This window comes from Aethalodelphis obliquidens, unplaced genomic scaffold (genome assembly GCF_003676395.1).
Source record: "Aethalodelphis obliquidens isolate GAN/ISIS:26980383/991018 unplaced genomic scaffold, ASM367639v1 scaffold135, whole genome shotgun sequence".
Classification (NCBI taxonomy): Eukaryota; Metazoa; Chordata; class Mammalia; order Artiodactyla; family Delphinidae; genus Aethalodelphis; species Aethalodelphis obliquidens.
In genome coordinates, this window is record NW_020838079.1 from 681,495 (window position 1) to 701,468 (window position 19,974).

General features: G+C 39.6%; 1 protein-coding gene across 4 annotated transcripts in view; it reads right to left on the minus strand.

Annotated features, from left to right (window-relative positions):
* Positions 1-19,974, minus strand: part of HDAC8 (histone deacetylase 8) — a 244,369-nt gene that overhangs the window by 131,884 nt on the left and 92,511 nt on the right. For all 4 annotated transcript variants that reach the window (XR_003431285.1, XM_027099640.1, XM_027099641.1 and 1 more), the window contains exons 8-9: positions 6,443-6,615; positions 3,830-3,924 (exon numbers count right to left, since the gene is read on the minus strand). Coding sequence is in view for 3 of the 4 variants with exons in the window: in XM_027099640.1 (XP_026955441.1) it covers positions 3,830-3,924; positions 6,443-6,615 (268 nt within the window). In the remaining variant the exon portion in view is untranslated. The remainder of the gene's footprint in view (positions 1-3,829; positions 3,925-6,442; positions 6,616-19,974) is intronic.

Genomic DNA, 19,974 nt, shown 5'->3' on the forward strand with positions numbered 1-19,974 from the left:
TTAAATAAATATTTTTTGTTCACTAAATTTTGTTTAAAGATCTACTTTATGATTCAGGTATATACACATACCTGATATATCTGTATACATATACGTATAAATGAATATAATTGTCTATAATATAACTGTCTTACTCTATCCTAGATCATAGGATCCAAATAGTATTACTGGATTACACAACATTCTTATATAATAGTCCATAAGCCTTATTACATGTAGTGGGTGATTTGCTAAATTAGCCACATACTGGTCTTTTTATGGGACCCCATGTCACCTTTGGGCTTTCCCTATGGTAGAGATACTTGGGCCAGTCATATGGGCAGGGTCCATTCCTCTCACCTTCCCCGCTGGGCCCAACTCTTCTTCCAGTGGGATTGCCTCCTTATTCCATGCCTGGCTGGCCAACCTGGCTCCCCGATTCCTGGGCTGGAACTAACTCCTTGATCAATGGCTTTAGGGCATGATTGGTTTTGTATCTCATGAGGGTTATGCCTGAAATTTCACCACTAATCACTTCCAATACTTGCCTTCCCAACTCTCTTCCTTCCATTGGTGATCTAGTGTTTTCCCATGGATACATCTATTTCCTACTGGGATAGCTGGTACTTCTTGCAAAGAATGGGTAGTTGCTACTGGGGTTAAATAGTTTCCAGAAAAAGGCTAGATTATGCTTCCAATTCTTCCATCTTAAAAATATAAGTTTTCCAGTATGAATGTTGAGACACTTATTATTCAAACACTCATTGATTCAATTGTTCATTCAATGAATGAACATCAACTTGGTGGGTGTTAACACTCTGATGAGCACTAAAGGGGAATGCAGACAACCGAAACCACAGATGACCAAAGGAATGGTACAGACTTGAGCGTGATAGGAGTGTCCTTGAACCTCTTAACAGGTTTGACCTTCTCAGCTCTCTCCCTTTTGCAATGTATCTTCCATGCTCTATCAAGTGAGCTTTCTAAAGACCAAAGCTCATCTGTTTTCACAGAAGAAAGTGCAAGCTCTTTAGTGCATCATTCAAGGCTCTTCATAATCTGGCTCCAATTTCCATTCAAGCCTTAATCCTTCTCTCTCTCTCATAAACACTGTGTTCCACTATATCAAACTTCTCCCTGGTCACACAAGGCACCAGGTCCTTTCCAATTTCTATTCCTTCTGCCCAGAATGCCTTTCCATCTGCTTCACCTGGCAAACTCCCAGTCAACCTCCAATATTCAATTTAAAGTCTTGGTGAAACATTTCCTCTACGCTCCTCATCTGTCCTGGGTTGAGCACATTGTTCTGTCCCCTCTATTAGATGATGAGATTTTTTAGAGCACTGGGCTTATCTTGTTAATCTTTGTATCCCTGTATCAGGTCTGAATAGGGCCTGGCAAGCAGTATGGGCCCAATGAATATTTGGTAAAGGAATGAAAAGAACAAATGAACGTGAAGGAAGAGCTCAAAGGGCCTTGGTATATTTAGGTAAGGGATTTTTAAAGGCATAGGGCTTTAAGCTGGACTGAGGAAGATCATAGAGAGATGGGGAAAGGGCATCTGGAGGAGGAGGATTATTATCCTAGGAGACAGAAGAACAAAAGCCGAGACTGAGAGGGAAGACAGTGAGGGGGTTAGCCAGCAGACTGTGGCTGCCTGCAGCACTGTCCTGACCTTTTCACCGATTAGATTTCTCAATTACATTTTCAGCTCATGGAGGGCAGGGTATTTTGTGCACTCCTTTATATCCCCTTTATATTTGAGGCACATATCCATAGCCATTGTTCCTATAGTCTTGTGGCTCTTATTCTGCTGTGTAATATATTTATTTATGTATCTACATATCTCCTCAGCACTCATACCCCCCTTTATCCCAGGCTGTTTGAGGTAGGGGATGATGTCTTAGTGTCTTTGTATCTTCCAAGACACCTAGTATAGTGCCTGGCACACAACGGGCGCTCAGTAAATATTTTTTGAGCCACCATTTGTTGATCTGATTACAGAGGACTGCAAGGATATTTGTGTGCAACTGTGTATTGTGGCACAAAACTTACATATGCCTTTACACTGTGTGGGCTATTTTTGGCAATTTTCATTAAAATGTTATCTTATTGTACCTGGAAGACTGTCATTTCAATTTTCTTCTTTGTTCCCTCTTGGATGACTCACATCTCTTATACCAGAAGGATATGACAGAAGGGATTCGAAAGGGTTTGGACAAATTTATGAATGACAAAGTCATAAATGTCTGGGTATCAGAAGTTGTTAGGTGCATACAAAGGGGAAGGAGAAAACCTGCATTTCAAAAATGCCTGTTGTGTGCCAAGAACTGTGTGTTAGGCACCTGACGTACATTATATCTCATTTAATCTAGCAGGCTATATCAGTGTAAAGACAGGACATGTCTATCTAGAAGGCCAAGTCCACAACCAGCCAGGCATCTCCAGGTACCAGAGGCAGTATTCACCTTTATTAAAATTTTATCAACCTTTTAAGATAGATGAATCTATAGATTTGCATTGTTTCCTAGGAACAGAACACTCATTCTCAATTCAGGCTTCTACATCTTAAAACTACTTTTTGACATAACTTGATCAGTTTTTAAAGTCTCAGCGCTTTAAATTGCAATGCAATCTGAGATATTCCCACGGCAATAACAGCGATTATATTTGTTCACAAATGTAATTTGTTCGCTTACCTTTATATTTCATAAAGCTTCCAAATACTGAATAAAGGTAAGTCAAGTCAAGAAAAGAGACTTCTATTAACCTTGACACCAGCAAATTGTCTGAAATTATAGAGTGCCTTCTATTTGTATTCTAGACACATAGAGTGGTTTTTCTGAGATACATATTATACCTCACCTGTGGTTAGAAGAAAATTGGAAGATTAGTTTGTTTCTAGTTTTTAAAAAATAATAGTAACTTGTAAAAGCATAATGCTCCCAAGTGTACAGCTTCTGCATCGAGCAGGAATCAAAATGTTATAACCCAAGTACCATCTCGACTCCTTGGGAGATGGCTTGAGAAGGTGGGGTTGCAGCCACTGATTCATTATTATAAGTCACAGTCTAAAGCCTGCAGCTACACCTCCTGATCTATGATAACACGCTTCCCACCAGGTGTCAGGGTGGGTGGGAAGAGAAGGGGTACACCTTCAGATAAAGGGGATCATCAGCACACTCACAGCTCTCAGAGAGCTTTCTATGACACCTGTTTTGAGAAAACTAGAACAGACATCTATGCCTTGGAAAACATAAAGCCCATCTCATATGACTAAAGAAAATGGCAAAGGTTCAAATGACATGTTTCACATTTTGGATGGTCCTGCCCCAACTTTTGTGCACCACTAATCGCTGGAAAAATACCAGACCTGTCTTGGTGGTGATTGTGTGTTTTTTAAATTTTACATCAGCCAAAGAAAATTGAGAGACCAGGACTACCACCAAAGAACAGAGGTTTGACATACCACCAATAGGACTTTTTAAAGATAGAGGAGAACCCAGCTTCTACATTTAAAAAAAATTGCCCCTTCTTTTTTGAGTCTAGGGGATGAAAATATGCACATATCCCAAAGAGTTCTTTGTGTGAACAGGTGACCCCTTCCCACAGTCTCTGTAATTAATTGAGAAATTAAAGTTGGTTGGCCTTTGAGATCTCTTGTAAAAAAAGGCAGAAGGTCTTGGATATTTTGGAACAAGAGTCCACTATTCTGCCAAGACAGTGTGTTATTGTTATTGGAGTGTCTCTCAACAAAACGGTATTGAGTGGTGAGGACGTGATTTTGATTAGGTGGAATGACTCAGCTCTTCCCCTTAAAGAAGAGAGGACTTGTCAGAGCCTTACTTACCTCATGATCTGGGATCTCAGAGGATAGTGTTTTCCCTAGGATGACCCCGGTCAAGTATGTCCAGCATCGAGCCGTGTTGGCAAGGTTATAGCCTCCTGTCTCCATCAAGAATTGTGAAGTTAGGAAAGAATAGTCACAGAACAGCAGGAGAGGGAAGGGGGGTAAGGAAGGAGAGAAAAATGTTTTAACAAAAGGGCTAGAAAGATAATTCTAACTTGCAGAATTTCACCTAAACATCCCTTTATGATATTTTTGAACCACTTAGTAGGCAGTCTTTAGTGAAGCAGTCAGACCATGCACAATGTGGAACTGGGAAGTCCAAGGCCTACAAAGATTAAAAAGGCCCTCATCTCCGAACAAATATGCACCCGAGGACTCCAAAGTCCTCAATTCCACCAAGAGTCATTGGTAAGACTGAGATCCCTGGAACCCAGATCTTTTGAGGTGACCTACTCAAAGTGAAGGTTTCTGTGATGAATTTTGTAACAATTCTATAAAATGACTGCTGGATGTGACTTGTATATTAAAGCTATTGGCAGATATAGCCCTGAAAACCTCCAGGAAAGAGAAAAGGAAAATGCTGACAGAAACAGACTTCTTTCTTTTCATTTCAGCATTCCTTTTCTCCACAAAATACAGGCCTAGTGGCAGAGATCAAAGAGAATGAGATGAGAAAAGGACTGCTGATTGACGCTCTGACTCACCTCGTCAGGTCCTGTCACAGTCACCCAGCAGCCATATTATACTGGCTAATAATCAGCATATTTTTGTGCTGAATAGATGTGTTCTGCCATGCAAGCACTAGAACATTTGGCTTTTAACTAAATTCCAAGAGTGTAAGGATAAAATGGAAAGATTTCCTAACCTCAGTGCAGCCTGAGGGAAATAGAATCTGGTCTATTTTAGGTAGGGTGACCATATCATTTATCATCCACAACGGTACACTTTTAAGAGTAAAAAAGGGACACTATTAATAATTACACTGGAATAACATGTATAGATTGAGACATATGGTGCCCTTTTCTTAAGCCTTTCTATTCCTTGAAAGGTCAGGGATGCTGGGGCTTCTACAATGTGTCTTTTTGGCCTCAAAGGGATCCACTGAAGTTTGGGCACGTGGCCATCTCTGCCAATTGTCTATGTGTTACTGGGGGTTGAGAATTGAAGTGAAATAGTACAGGTATTACTTTAAACACTCCTGACATGGAAAATCTGAATTTATCTGATCAAATTATTGGGTATGATTATTTGATTTCAAAAAGAATCCCCATAGGTTTTAAGTAGCAAGCTCTCTCTGGCATACATACAGTATGATTTGATTTGCAAAAATTCCATTTATGCACAGGTATTTTCAGGAATACACATATTACATAAGAAGAGTTATATATTCAAAAGCCAAGACTTGGGGCTGAGAAAGCAAAGAGGCTTTGAAAGTGCTAAGTAAAGGCTGTAGCCTTAAACAAAAGTCGGATTCACACAGATGTATATTGAGGAAAGGGCTTTTCTTCTTCCCCCTGGCCCTACCTGTGTCATAATCACTGTCTTTAGTGCCGTCAAGGAAAGTAATATGTCCGCGGCACCTATCAATTTTATCTTTTCCTTGAGTTGAAGTTAATACATTTCTCGCCAGCTTTTCATAAGAGGTTGTCTCTTGTAAGCACCTTTAATTTCGATCCCTCTAGGGTTTGAGGCTGCCCAAGGACCAGGCTTGTGTATTTGTGTTGAATGCTCACTCATTTTCATAAGGCCTTCCCACAATCTCCTCTAATTTGGTTTTTACAACAGTTTGACAAACAACAAACTATTAGCGCTTCCATAATACATACATTTTAAGCTCAATCTGCTTGATCATGTTATTTTAACACACCAGTCCATTCATCTAATGGAATAAAGATTGTGCCAGATAGACAGAAGATTCTAAGCAAGGCAGCTTCAAAGGTAGTTGAGGTTTGTGAAAGGTTCCTTTCACAAATGTGTAAATGCTTCTATTGAATAGACCCAGCTTTCTGATGGTTAAGTAATACAAAACACTGAAGGCAAAGTGTTTTCTGCACAAGGTACACTCTGAAGGCAAAAATGCCTAAGAGACACTTTAGATCTCTCAATTTTGCTTTATTGTAACAAATCCATGCTTTTTTAGTGGGGGAGAAGTTGTTCTTGAATTCAGCTTAGATATTCAATTAATTCATGCGTTTACTACTTATATGTGAGTAGGGTTAGAATTTTAGTGGTATGTTTCCAAAAGATAATGATTAGAACTGGGACTCAAAGGCTATACTGAGAGAAGATGGATCAAAGTCCACTGGGGTTAACATTCTCTATTCTTAATAAGATCTGATGTCACCTTTAACCAAAGCACCTTTGCTTCAGGAATGGAAACTTAGACTTCAGAGTGCCAAGGAGTCAATGCACATGCCAGGCTGAGGAGGAGAAGTGTGTCAGAGTACTTCATTATGCTGAACTGTGAAGGTGGCAGGTTCATTGACTCAGGCTTCTGGACCATGGGCAGGTTGGTATTATCCAATCTTAGAAAGCCAAGTTTTCCTCAGTGTCAATGGACAAAACATGGGGGAAGGTCAACAAATTCTCGTGGTGACCTTCCTTTGTACTCACCTCCTCCCAAAATGAGCGTTGCCAATTGCCACTGAAGGATGTACTTAAGACACTTGCCAATTCCCACTGGAGTCATGTTAAAGGAGCACATGGGATCCCCAGCTATTGTATCAGCTCCCAGCTGTAAGACCACTGCTTTGGGATTAAAGGCTATGTACACCTCCTTTAGTACACTGGAAAAGAAAAAGGAGACAAAATGTCAGGAAAAGATAGGGCAGTTTGGTCTAAGGGTGGTTGTGGAGGGTAGTGGGAGGTATAGTTGAATCAGCAAATAGTGAAGGGAAAAAAATCCAACTTGTCAGACTCATCAAACTTTCTATCTAAAAAGGGGTAAATCAGACTGCATGTAAATTGTAGCTCAGAAAACCTGACTTACAAAAAAATTTCCCCCTACCTCCATCCTCACCAAGGACCAAATTTGCTTTTCTGTTTTAGAACTCAGACTTCCTTTAAATATTCATATCAATTTAACTTCAACAGCCATAGGACTGGTTTAGTATACATTTACTCCATTTTATAATCTGTGAAAATAGGACAATACACTGAATTAAGGATTATTTCTGATAAGTTAAGATTGTCAACATACTTGGAGTTCACCACCTAGTTATCAATGAGGGTTGGTGAAGAGAATTAAACGCTTTGAAAGCATAGATGTTATCAGCTTACTTTGTATTAGGCTAAAAGACTTCTGGGTTATGAAATGCAGCCTTCCCAAACTTGGATGTAACCAGGGTATTATAGGGAAGGGAACCATAATAACTGATCCAAAATTATAAATCTGAAAGCACTCTAAAGAACAAATTGTAGTGGGTAATAATGAGCATAATTTTGGGTAGAATCATTCAATGTTATCAAATCAACCTAAGAGCTTTTCCTGACAGTTAGAAGCCTTAGAGATGAAAAGGAAGTTGTTATTGTGACAGATGACCTTAGGCAAGTTTCTAGTATTATCATTAATTGAATGTTGACAATGTCCAGGATGCATTCCTAGGAGTTATAAGGTCCCTGCTCTCAAGGGGCTTACAATCTAGCTCCCAGACAAAACATATACCAGTCCTCTAGGGCTTGAGTAACTCTTACAGAGACATATAAACAAGTGCAAATTAACATACTTCAGAGTTGAGAAAATGCAGAGTCAAAAAGTGATAAAAAATGTTTGGGGTTAATGACCCCTTCATAATCAACATGTCAAATTATACCAGTTCAGCAAAAATAGAAAAATTCCAGATCCTTCTGAAACTGCAAAAGGAATGCAGGGATATGAAATGCTGTCCTCCAAAATTCATATGTAACCAGGGTATTGAAACTATTGAAAAGTGCTCAGTTGCAGAGGCATTCTTTGACTCAAAAGACCATTTTGTTTTGATTTCTCATCTACACAGACAAATATTCAGTGATTGTGGAGATTATAAGATATTATAAAACTTATGACATATGATCTTTAATACAGGAATACTCAGGCCTATTCTCTCTTTCACGTGCTTATCTCCTGGGTGCAGAGGGAAGATAAGCCACCTGAATAGTTAGCCAACATTTATTGAGCAGCTACATGTACAGAGCACCCTATTAACTGCTGCTGGGAGACACAGAGGAAGGTGTGATTTCTGTTTTAAAAAGGTTTACAGCTTAACGAGGAGGAGGGGGAGGCAAGCAAGACTAACGTTTTTTCCATTTTCATTCTTTCCCTTACTTTGCACACATTTACTGAGTGCCCTCTGTGTGTCCAGTATGTAACTGTATCAGATGCTGCAGGGAAAAAAAATGACGAATATGGCACAGCTCTTATCTTCACGTAGCTCAGAACAGAGGGGAAGACTCGGACTATATCGATAAATAATTAAAACACAATGATAAATGAAATATCAGTGATGGCACAGAGGAGGAAGTAGAGTAACTCTTGTCAGGTTTTAAAAGATGAGAAGTACAGTGAGCCACCTATCAAAGTGGCTAAAATGAAAAACAGTGAAAATATCAATTGCTGGTGAGGATGTGGAGAAACTCGATCACACAGACCTTTTGGGTGGGAATATAGAATGGTATAGACACTCTGGAAAATAATTTGGCAGTTCCTGTCAAAACTAAAAATGGACTTGGCATACAATCTAAAAATTGCACTCTTGGACATTTATTCCAGAGAAGTTAAGACTTATTTTCATATAGGAACTTGTACATGAATGTTCATAGTAGCTTTATTTTAACAACCCAAACTGGAAACAACTCAGATGTACTTCAACAAGTGAATGGTTAAACAAATTGCAGTACACCCATACCATTGGAATACTGCTAATCAATAAAAAGAAATAACTCTTGATACATGTAAAAAACTTGGATGGATCTCAAGAGAATGATGCTGGGTGAATAAGGCCAATCTCAAAATCTGTACTGCATGATTCCACTTATATACCATTGGTGAAACAATTAGAGAGATGGAGAAGAGATTAGCAGTTGCCAGGGGTTAGGGATGAATGTGGCTATAAAAGGGTAGCATGAGAGAGCCTTGTGGTGATGGTACAGTTCTGTACCTTGACTGTGCTGGTGGTTGTGGTTATGCAAAGCTATGCACGCACACACACACACACACACACACACACACACACAGACTGCATGTATTAACTGGTGAAGACTGAATAAGCTCTATAGATTGTACCAATGTCAACTTCTTGATTTTGATGTTATACTATAATTGTACAAGATGGCAACATTGGAGGAGGCTGTAGGAAGAAGAGACTTCCCCGTACATTTCATTACAACTTTCTGTGAATGCATGATTATCTTGAAATAAAAAGTAAAAAAAAAAAAAAAGGGCTTCCCTGGTGGCGCAGTGGTTGAGAGTCCACCTGCCGATGCAGGGGACACGGGTTCGTGCCCCGGTCCGGGAAGATCCCACATGCCACGGAGCCGCTTAGGCCCGTGAGCCATGGCCACTGAGCCTGCGTGTTCAGAGCCTGTGCTCCGCAACGGGAGAGGCCACAAAAGTGAGAGACCCGCGTACCGCCAAAAAAAATAAAAATAAAAAATTAGGAGAAGCTTACAGGCACATGGGGGTGAAGGTATGGAAAATGGAAGCAGGGAGGGTTGTGGGGGTTATGGGTAAGGGACTAGGTTTACAGAAGGAACTGCACACACCAGAGCATGAAAGCTTGGAGCAGGGAGTGGTGGGAGTGAGGCTGGTGAAGTAAACGTGGGTTAGAGCACAAAGGGCCAGATAGGCCAGGCAGTTTGGACTTTTACTTAAAGGCTATGAAATGTCTCTAAATCATACCAATGTTTTCCTTAGGTCAGTCTCCCAAGGCAATAGAAATAAAAGCAAAAATAAACAAATGGGACGGAATCAAACTTAATAAGCTTTTACACAGCAAAGGAAACCATAAACAAAACGAAAAGACAACCTATGGAATGGGAGAAAATATTTGCAAATGATGGACTGACAAGGGCTTAATTTCCAAAATATACAAACAGCTCATATAGTTTAATATCAAAAAAGCCAAACAACTCAATCAAAAAATGGGCAGAAGACCTAAACAGACATTTCTCCAAAGAAGACATACAGATGGCCAAGAGGCACATGAAAACATGCTCAACATCACTAATTACTAGAGAAATGCAAATCAAAACTGCCTCACACTGGTCAGAATGGCCATCATTAAAAAGTCTACATATAACAAATGCTGGAGAGGGTGTGGAAGAAAGGGAACCCTCCTACAGTGTTGGTGGGAATGTAAACTGGTACAGCCACTGTGGAGAACACTATGGACGTTCCTTAAAAAACTAAAAATAGGGCTACCATACGACCTAGCAATCCCACTCCTGGACATATATACAGAGAAAACTCTAATTTGAAAAGATACATGCATTCCCAGTGTTCACAGCCAAGACACGGAAACAACCTTAATGTCCACTGACAGATGAATGGTAAAGAAGACATGGTATGTATGTATGTATATATGTATGTGTGTGTGTGTGTATGTGTATATATATATATATGTATGTATATATATATATATATATAACTGGAATACTACTCAGCCATAAGAAAGAATGAAATCATGCCATTTGCAGCAACATGGATGGACCTAGAGATTATCATACTAAGTGAAGTAAGTCAGACAGAGAAAGGCAAATATCATATAATATCAGTTATATGTGGAATCTAAAATATGACACAAATGAATTTATTTACAAAACAGTAATAGACTCACAGACATAGAAAACTTACAATTACCAAAAGGGAAAGGGAGTTGGGGAAGGATAAATTAGGAGTTTGGGATTAGCAGATACCAACTACTATATATAAAACAGATAAATAGCAAGGTCCTACTGTATAGCACAGGGAACTATATTCAATATACTGTAATAAACCACAATGGAAAAGAATATGAAAAAGAATATATAAATCACTTTGCTGTACATCAGAAACTAACACAACATTGTAAATCAACTATACTTCAATAGAAAAGAATTCATTAAAGGGTATGAAATGTCTCAAATGTGTGTGCACGTGCGTGTGTGCACGTGCGTGTGCACCACATGCACAAGGCATGATTAAATTTACATTTTGAAAAGATCCTCTGATTACAGCGTAGGATACAGTGAAGGTTATCAAGAGGTTTTTTTTTTCTTTTTTTTTTTTGCGGTACACGGGCCTCTCACTGTTGTGGCCTCTCCCTTTGCGGAGCACAGGCTCCAGACGCGCAGGCTCAGCGGCCATGGCTCACGGGCCTAGCCGCTCATGGCATGTGGGATCTTCCCGGACAGGGGCACGAACCCGTGTCCCCTGCATCGGCAGGCAGACTCTCAACCACTGCACCACCAGGGAAGCCCATCAAGAGGGTTTTTGCAACCATCCAGGCCAGTGGCAGCAAGGGTCGGGAGGAAGAGATGGATTTGGGAGATATTCCTATGGTAGTATTGATAGGGCAATACACACTGACACACAAGAAAAGCATATACAGATGACAGTCATGAATATGTGGTACTGGGAGGGAGGAAAGGATAAAGGAAGGCAGGTGTTTCTGGGAGAGTTGTTTTAATGATAACCAGGAAGGGAAAATGAGTCCTCAGGGAGTTCTGATGAAGAGGGCTTCAGATGGGTAGAGAAAAGGGTAATTAGAAGCTTTGAAAAAGGTAGGGTATTTTGTACACAGTGTAATTTGGCAGTTCCTTTGCTTCACCTCCAATTGGTAAACAACTACATTTCTTGCAGCATCTAATCTGATTTTTTAAAAATACAAATATAATGAATACATTCTTCATGCTAAAAAATCAAACATAAAAGTCTATCAAATAAAAGGGAAAGAAAATTCCTTTTCTCCATCTCTACTCCCTCTCTAGAGGTAACTCCTGATTCATTACACATAGTTTCAATCAGCTCAGTCAACGATGAGAAACAGTTTGAGGTGTATCTTTCAAGATCAAACTTTTTCTGCCTCATGCTTGAGTGAGCTGGTTGAAGCTATGTCTAATAAATGCCTTCTTTTACCTCTTTTCTTTACCTGAAAATGTCTTCCCTCATATTCCTTCTCTTCCTTGAGGCTAATTTCACCAGCTGGGCACTACATTCTCTTTCCTGTTGCTCTAAGGGCCATGTATCAGCAATGAGCTCTTTCTTACATCTTTAGTCTCTGTCTTCCTACTGATTCAGTTCCTTTAGGTTACAAGTTGTCCATCTCTTCATCCCCTTTTCAACACTGCCAAATTTGTCTACTTATTGGCCACCTCTACATACTTCTTGTAATCCAGTTTTTGATCTCACTGCTCTCCTGAAACTGCTTTCTTGAAGGGAGAGAGACCTCTGTGTCATGATATCCAAAAGCTTTTTCTGTTATCTTTATCAATTTCTCAGAAGCAATTGATGGTGGATACTACTCAAAAATCTGCATCTGGTCATCATCAATGGCTACGGCTCCATTAAAAAATCTTTTTTTTAAATATTTTTTTAAAAAACAACTTTATCAATATTCACATACCATACAATCCCCCCATTTAAAGTGTACAACTCAACAGCTTTTAGTATACTCACAGAGTTGTGCAACCGTCACCACAATGAATTTTAGAACATTTTTTTTTTACTGCATCACGTGGTTTGTGGGATCTTAGTTCCCCAACCAGGGATTGAACCTGGGTCCTCGGCAGTGAGAGCACGGAGTCCTAACCACTGGACAACCAGGGAATTCCCTAGAACATTTTCATCATCCCCCAAAGAAACACTGTACCCAATAGCAGTTACTACCTATTCCCACCACTCTTCGACCTCCAGCCCCTGGCAACCACTAACCTACTTTCTGTCTCTATGGATTTGTCTAATTTTGACCTTTCATATAAATGGAATTATATAATATGTGGTCTTTTGTGACTGGCTTCTTTCATTTCATTTAGCATAATGTTTTCAAGGTTCATCCATGTATTACTACCTCATTCCTTTTTATGGGCAAATAATACTCCATTGTTTGTATATACCACATTTTCTTTATTCTCCATTCATCTGTTGATAGACATTTGGGTTATTTCTATAATTTTTGGCTAATATGAGAAATGCTGCTGTGGACATGTTTTCATTTTTCTAATATACCTAGGAGTAGAATTGCTGGGTCATATGGTAACTCTCTGTTTAACCTTATTTTTTTTTTTTTTTTTTTTTGCGGTACGCAGGCCTCTCACTGTTGTGGCCTCTCCCGTTGCGGAGCACAGGCTCCGGACGCGCAGGCTCAGCGGCCATGGCTCACGGGCCTAGCCGCTCATGGCATGTGGGATCTTCCCGGACCGGGGCACGAACCCGTGCCCCCTGCATTGGCAGGCGGACTCTCAACCACTGTGCCACCAGGGAAGCCCTGTGTTTAACCTTTTGAGGGAACTGCCTGACCGTTTTCCACAGGGGCTGCACCATTTTACATTCCCCCCAGCAATGTGTAACAGATGAGAGTTCCAATTCTTCCACATCTTCACCAACCCTTACTATTTTCTGTTTTTTTTAAAATTATGATATCCATCCTAGTGGGTATAAAGTGGTATCTCATTGTGGTTTTGATTTGCATTTCACTGATGATTAATGATGTTGAGTATCTTTTCATGTGCTTTTTGGCCATTTGTATATCTTCTTTAGAGCAAGGTCTATGCCCATTTTTAAAATGAGCCATTTTTCTTTTTAATATTGATTTGTAAGTGTTGATATATTATAAATACAAGTCCCTTATCAGATACATGACTTGCAAAAATTTTCTCCCATTCTATGGGTTGTCTTTCACTTTCTTGATAGTGTCATTTGAAGCACAAAAGTTTTAAATTTTGATGCAGTCCAATTTATCTATATTTATTCTGCTGCTTGTGCTTTTGGTGTCATGTCTAAGAGAGCAATATCTAATTCAAGGTCATGAACATTTACATCTATGTTTTCTTTTAAGTGTTTTATAGTTTAAGCTCTTACATTTAGACCGTTTAGGCTATATGGACTTAACTTTTGTATATGGTATGAGGTATGGGTCCAAAACCACTTTTTTTTGCATGAGATCCAGTCGTCCCAGCACCATTTGTTGAAAAGACTATTCTTTCCCCATTGAATTGTCTTGGCACTCTTTGAGTAAAATGAATTGACTGTACACATTTCTGGACTCTGAACTTTATTCCATTGCTCTATATGTCTAGCCTCATTGCCAGCACCACACTGTCTTGATTACAGTAGCTTTGTAGTAAGTTTTAAAGCTGGGAAGTGCTCCAACCTTGTTCTTCCTTTTCAAGATTTTTTTTGGTTATTCCGGATTGAATTTCTGTATAAATTTTAGGATCAGCTTGTCAATTTCTACAGTCATCTGTGATTTAAAGCTCCATTTTGACCGTGCTGAACCTATCATCTTACCTCTTCTTCAATTCTTTGTCTCTAACAATACCCCATCCTTTCAGTAATCTGTGTTCAAAACTCTGAGGCCCTTTGTGATTCCTCCCTTTCCCTGCTCCTCTTCAGTTACCAGACTTGCACCAATCCCTCTCCTATTCTGTCCTTTCCACTCTCATGCTCTCATGGCAGTACTCTAATCTAGCACTTATGACCTCCTTGTGGATTACACCAATAGCTTCCTAATTAGTTTCTCTGCCTCAAGTCTCTTACCTCTCTAATCCAACACCCCCCCACACACACACACACCGCCATCAGATTAATTTTCCTTAGGGAAGGTTTTGATCAAGTCACTTCCTTACTCAAAAACGTTCAATATCTCTCCATTGTCTTTAGATGATGCTTAAAATTCTTAGCTTATGATTCAAAGTCCTTCATTATATGATTCCAGCCTACCTTTTGAATCTTATTTTCTAATAACTCCTTAACCTACGTTATTCTGTAGGCAAACTGAACTGTCCATGGTTCACCCCACTCACCTTGCACTTCCTTTTTGTCATGCACTTCCTTGTGCCTGAAAGTCACCTTTCTACATGTCTACATCATATCTATTTTTTAAAGGCTCACTCAAATTCCATCTCCTTCATGAATAAAAAATGATAATAATATCAGCTAACATGTATCGAGTACTTTATTAAAAACTGAGCACTGTTCTATGCACTTTATATGTATTAGCTCATGTGACTCATAACAATTTATAAAATAGGTGTTATCATTAATCTTATTCTATAATGGGGAAACAGCAGCATAGAGAGGTTAAGAAATCTGTACAAGATCACACAGCTATTAAGTGGCAAGCTGGCTTTTGAACCCAGGCCTCCTGGCACCAGTCCATGTTCTAAATCACCACAATATACCTGCTTCCATGATTTACCGTGCATCAGGTGCTTGTTCCAGCCACTTCACACATTATTTTGTATAACAGCAGTAGCAGGCACTGCATTATTATTTTTCGAGTGTTAACCTTAGCTCTAATTATACTATACCCTCATTCTAAAACCTTCGGCAGTTCCCCAAATGCTTGCAGAACATGGTACAAATTTTCATTGCCAAGAATTCCAGGTCCCGCGTGAGGTGATTCCCACCCACTTTTCCAATCTTTGCAAATTGTTCTTCTCATGCACTTGACAGTCCAAACTAAACCATTGCTATTCTCTGTACAGAGCTCAGCCTTTCTGACTTTGATCTTGCTCTACCCTCTGCATAGAGCATCTTCCCCTGCAATCTCACACATTTAAACTTGACCCAGATTTCATAAACACATACACATTTACACACTTTGTAAAGATATAATAATTAGCTACCCTTTAGAAGCCAGATCAAATGTTACCTCCTCAATTAAGCCCTTTTCTGAAGTATCTTCTCCGTTTGAGTGCCCACTGCATTTTATCTCTTATGGTTCTTATAACTTTCCATGTTTCATTTTATTAGACTGTGTATGAATGTGAATATATATCTCTCTGTGTATCTATAATTTAAAAATTTCCACCAGCTCCCTTGAGGGTAGGCTTAATACTTTATACATAGGAGGCATTCAATAAATAGTTATTAAATGAATAAATGAATGAAATATCATTCCAGATTGCTTTTGGGAAAGCTTCCCTAACCACTGTAACAGTACTATCTGCTACACTGCAATCATTAATTTTAGGTTTTGGGAAAGTATAAAATCGCTTACCCAGAAAGGAGGGGGAGGACAGGCATCTCATTATACTACATTAGTAACTTCCCTATAAACACATAAGATATTCATTTGAAATAGCAATTTTCTTGATGAGAAACCGGATCCCTCAGTATTGAGCAGTCTGCTCTTCAGACAAGGCTATGCAAATGAGGATGAGAGGCTGTGGCAGCTGTTTCTACAGGCATTGATTTGGGGAAGGTGATTGGTGCCGGAGGTTGATAAAAGCCAGGGGTGATGACATTAATGATGCTTTTAGATAAAAGGAAAAGCCCAAGAACCAAATTGTAGCATTATCCCCTTTTCTTTTATTCCATCAGGGTAGACCACAGCTTCTATGGTGTACCCTTGGGATCATTCACTGGTGCCACTTTACCTCTAATACCAGTGGTGGAACCTGGTTTTGTTTTGTTTGTTTTTAAATACATAAAGTTCTAAAAGATTCCTCTCAGGGAAATGGAATGCCAGAAAGATGGTGTGACAATTATTCTTAATCAATGTTGGTGATAGATTTGGTAACCCAGACTTGCCCCTCTATAGCTAGACCACTGATTGGTGCATACTCCTAGCAGGTTTGTCTCCTAACTGCTCGCTTGCAAATCAGCCTTGACCAGCCTTATCATCTTTGTATTTTCCAACAAGCACCCTCAGCACCCTCTAGAGACTTCCTCAACAGAGATTAAAGAAATGAGGAATTCAAAGTTGAAAAACCAAGAAGGGCAGGAAATGGAGAGAAGAGAGAAATATTTGCTACTAACACTGTGAGCTTCCAAAGTCAACGTGAGAAAATTTATTGCCAACAGCAAAACCCTTTCTATGATAAACATTTTAAACCTATTGCATTGTATGGGATTCAGAGGGGGGATTGCGTTAAGGACTCAAAGATGGCTAATCAGTCTCAAATGGGAGCTTGTCAACTTTTCACAGGTATTGTCTTCTCTAAATTCCCTCAGTCATATCTCAACTCAGGTACTGCTGACTCATTCTGCAAAAACTCAACCTGCGGGGGATGCAGCACATGGTAAATGCCTCGGGGATTCTTGAATATCTATTACAAATGGTTCAGGGATGCAGGGAACTGGGGTGGGGGGGCTCCCTGAGGTGAGGATGATGTGTCATTTTGTTTGGGGCCATGGGTGCCTCTTGGACATATCCAGAAGACATTTAATTTCCTATAAGTCTCTCTTTCTGCTTTTAGCATCAGACAAGGTGTACTGATTCCATTAACATCTTTAGGATAAAACAAAACAAAACACCCAAAGCTATAAAAGAAAAACAAACAAACCAACCTCAAACCTCTAAACCCCCAACCTTCCCAAACAATCCTCAGATTGCTTTTGCTGTTTTATTTTTTAAGATGTAGTTTCTTAATATTTTACAGGGACATCTTTTCTCTCATTGCTGAGTCCATTATACAGAAACACAGATTCTAATTGGCATCCCTTTCTAACATGCTTTGTAGTAAGTAATTCCACTCATCAATTATGTCACCTTGGCAACAAAAAGGGCCGTGCACTATTTTTAGTTTATTATTACTTATCTCTTTACCTCTTTGAAGTACACCATTCTCATTCACACAGGGGAAAGTGAGTCATCTAGAATTAAAGGGCGGTAGGCCTAGAGTGAATGTCGGAGCTAGAATTAGAACACTAATTCTAATTCAAATCTAGTGCTCTTTTCACTAAACCCCAGTGCTCTTTGGCTCTCCGCATTCTGAAAGGCCCAAGGCCCTAGGAAGCAGAATATATATTATCTGCGCAGGGGGTGGGGTAGGTGGAGAGGCAGGCTGGTTTGGAGAGCTAAACCGAAACAAACCAACCAAACCAAAATCAAACCAAAAAACCCCAAAATGGAAGAGGGCTTAAAGAATATGAATCCTAAGTCTAGCTATACTAATGACTCTTTATTTGACCTGGGGTAGGTCATTTTACTGCTCTATAACCACCAGGACCCCTCACACAAGCCCAGATTACATTTTGCTATGCATCACATTATTTGGGCATGTCTCATCCACCCCCTTTGCAGCCTCCACAGCATGGAGTTCAGGGAGAACACTGGACTTGGGGGTCAGACAAAGTTGGATCCAGTGCTTGCAATAGCAACTTGGACAAATCACTTCTCTGAACCGTCTCTGTAAAACAAGAATATTCTCTCCCTCACAGGGTTATTATGAGGATTAAATGATATAACATTTGCAAAAGTCTTCTCCCAGCACCAGGCACATGGTAAGCACTCCCTAATGTTGAATGAATAAATGAATGGCCTTAAGTCAGGCCCTTCGAGTGCTATGTTAATTCCTTCAGCCCACTAGGATATTGTTGAGTTCAGCACAGCACACCATAGCAGTGACTTCCTGAATGGTACTCTAATGTTCCCCAAAGGCAGAGAGAAATTTCAGAGTGTCACTGCCTGGTTATACCTGTTCTGGGAATACAGTAATTCCTTTTCCAGTGCTGCCAATCTATTACCTTTCACCAAACACAAAATTCACTTTAAGAAGGGGCAGAAACACAAGTGCCTTTCTGTTAGATAGAGGTTGGGAGAATATATTATTAAAATTGAAACCGACTTCTCTGATTTCTTAGCAAAAAATCAGATTGGAAGCCAAACAGCTATTTGGCCTTTGCAGACCCTGGATAGTGATGCCCTTGGGGGAAAGGAGAGAGTTGGAGTCATTCCAAACTGTAGTTACAACATTTGTGTGTATATTTACTGCTTGTGCTTACGCTCTCCGCACTTAGTTTTTACTCTCTAAGCCTTGAAGAATTCACAGTTTACCTAGAGCACAGTTTTAATACATACGGGTAGAAATATAGGCCTATATCTCTGTTTCTCATTTCCTAATCATATTTTCTACACTCCCTATATACCTGATACTTCTTCTTTTTCAATTCACTTGCTCTGATTTTTGAACTTAGGTAGACAATAATGATTTGCTAACAATAAACATGACCCTAGCCCTTCCCTCACCCTTCTTTACCCAGGAGGCCTCCCTAAGATTCAAAGTCGAAATCCTGCCATATAGTTAGCACCTGGTGCAGCTCATCAAAATATAATATCCTTTCCCAGATGATTGGAAATCTCTGCCATGCCGTCACACAATGAGGTGTGCAAGAAAAGAGTTTGGGGATTGATTTTCATCATTAAGTTGATATTGCATGGTTTTTGTGGGACTTAAAAATAAATGCATTTTTATTACTTTTAAGTACTGCACATAGACTAACTCCAACTCATCATATTTTAGCAGTTATTTTTCTGGGGCAGGATGTATTTTAAACATGCCTATGTTAGAGTGTCTGGTGGATCATTTAGGATCAGTGTCCTGTTGCTTGATGAAATCCAGATCACTCCAATGAAATCCAGATGGGGAAATTGGGTCTCTGGCAACGGCTGCCAGATCTTCTCCATATGAAATCTCTCTAGTCTGTATGCAAATTCAAAACTCCATATCCTGGAAATCCCAAACCAATCAAGTGGCGCTCCGCTTCTTAGTTACTGGACTAAACATAGGGAAGCGATTCATTCTTCCCTGAGGAAATAAGCATGTCTTACATACATCTATCTTGGCACAAAAAGGGCTGGCTAAGCAAATTAATAGTGTAAACAGGACTGTGCTGGGGAATGTTTGTCCTACTTAAGAGAATAAACTTTTTATGCACTTTTTGCACATCCACTTGTATACAAATAATTGATATGCTAATTACAAATGATTCTTAAAGCCCTTTCCCTGAGGTACTGTACGATGCTTTAGTCTAGTTTGAATTACTAGCGTGTCCAGTGCTTGAAAATGATAAAAATGTATTTAAAAATATTCCATAATTCAGACTGGCTTTCCTCTTATTAGGCTGAGTTAGTGAGGCTTGCCTATAATTAAATAGGATAGATGTTTTTCTAGTTTCATCCCTGATATATTTAAGGTGGTCCCCCTACCACCCTGCCCCAACCCCAGCATCCCTCACCTTCCTC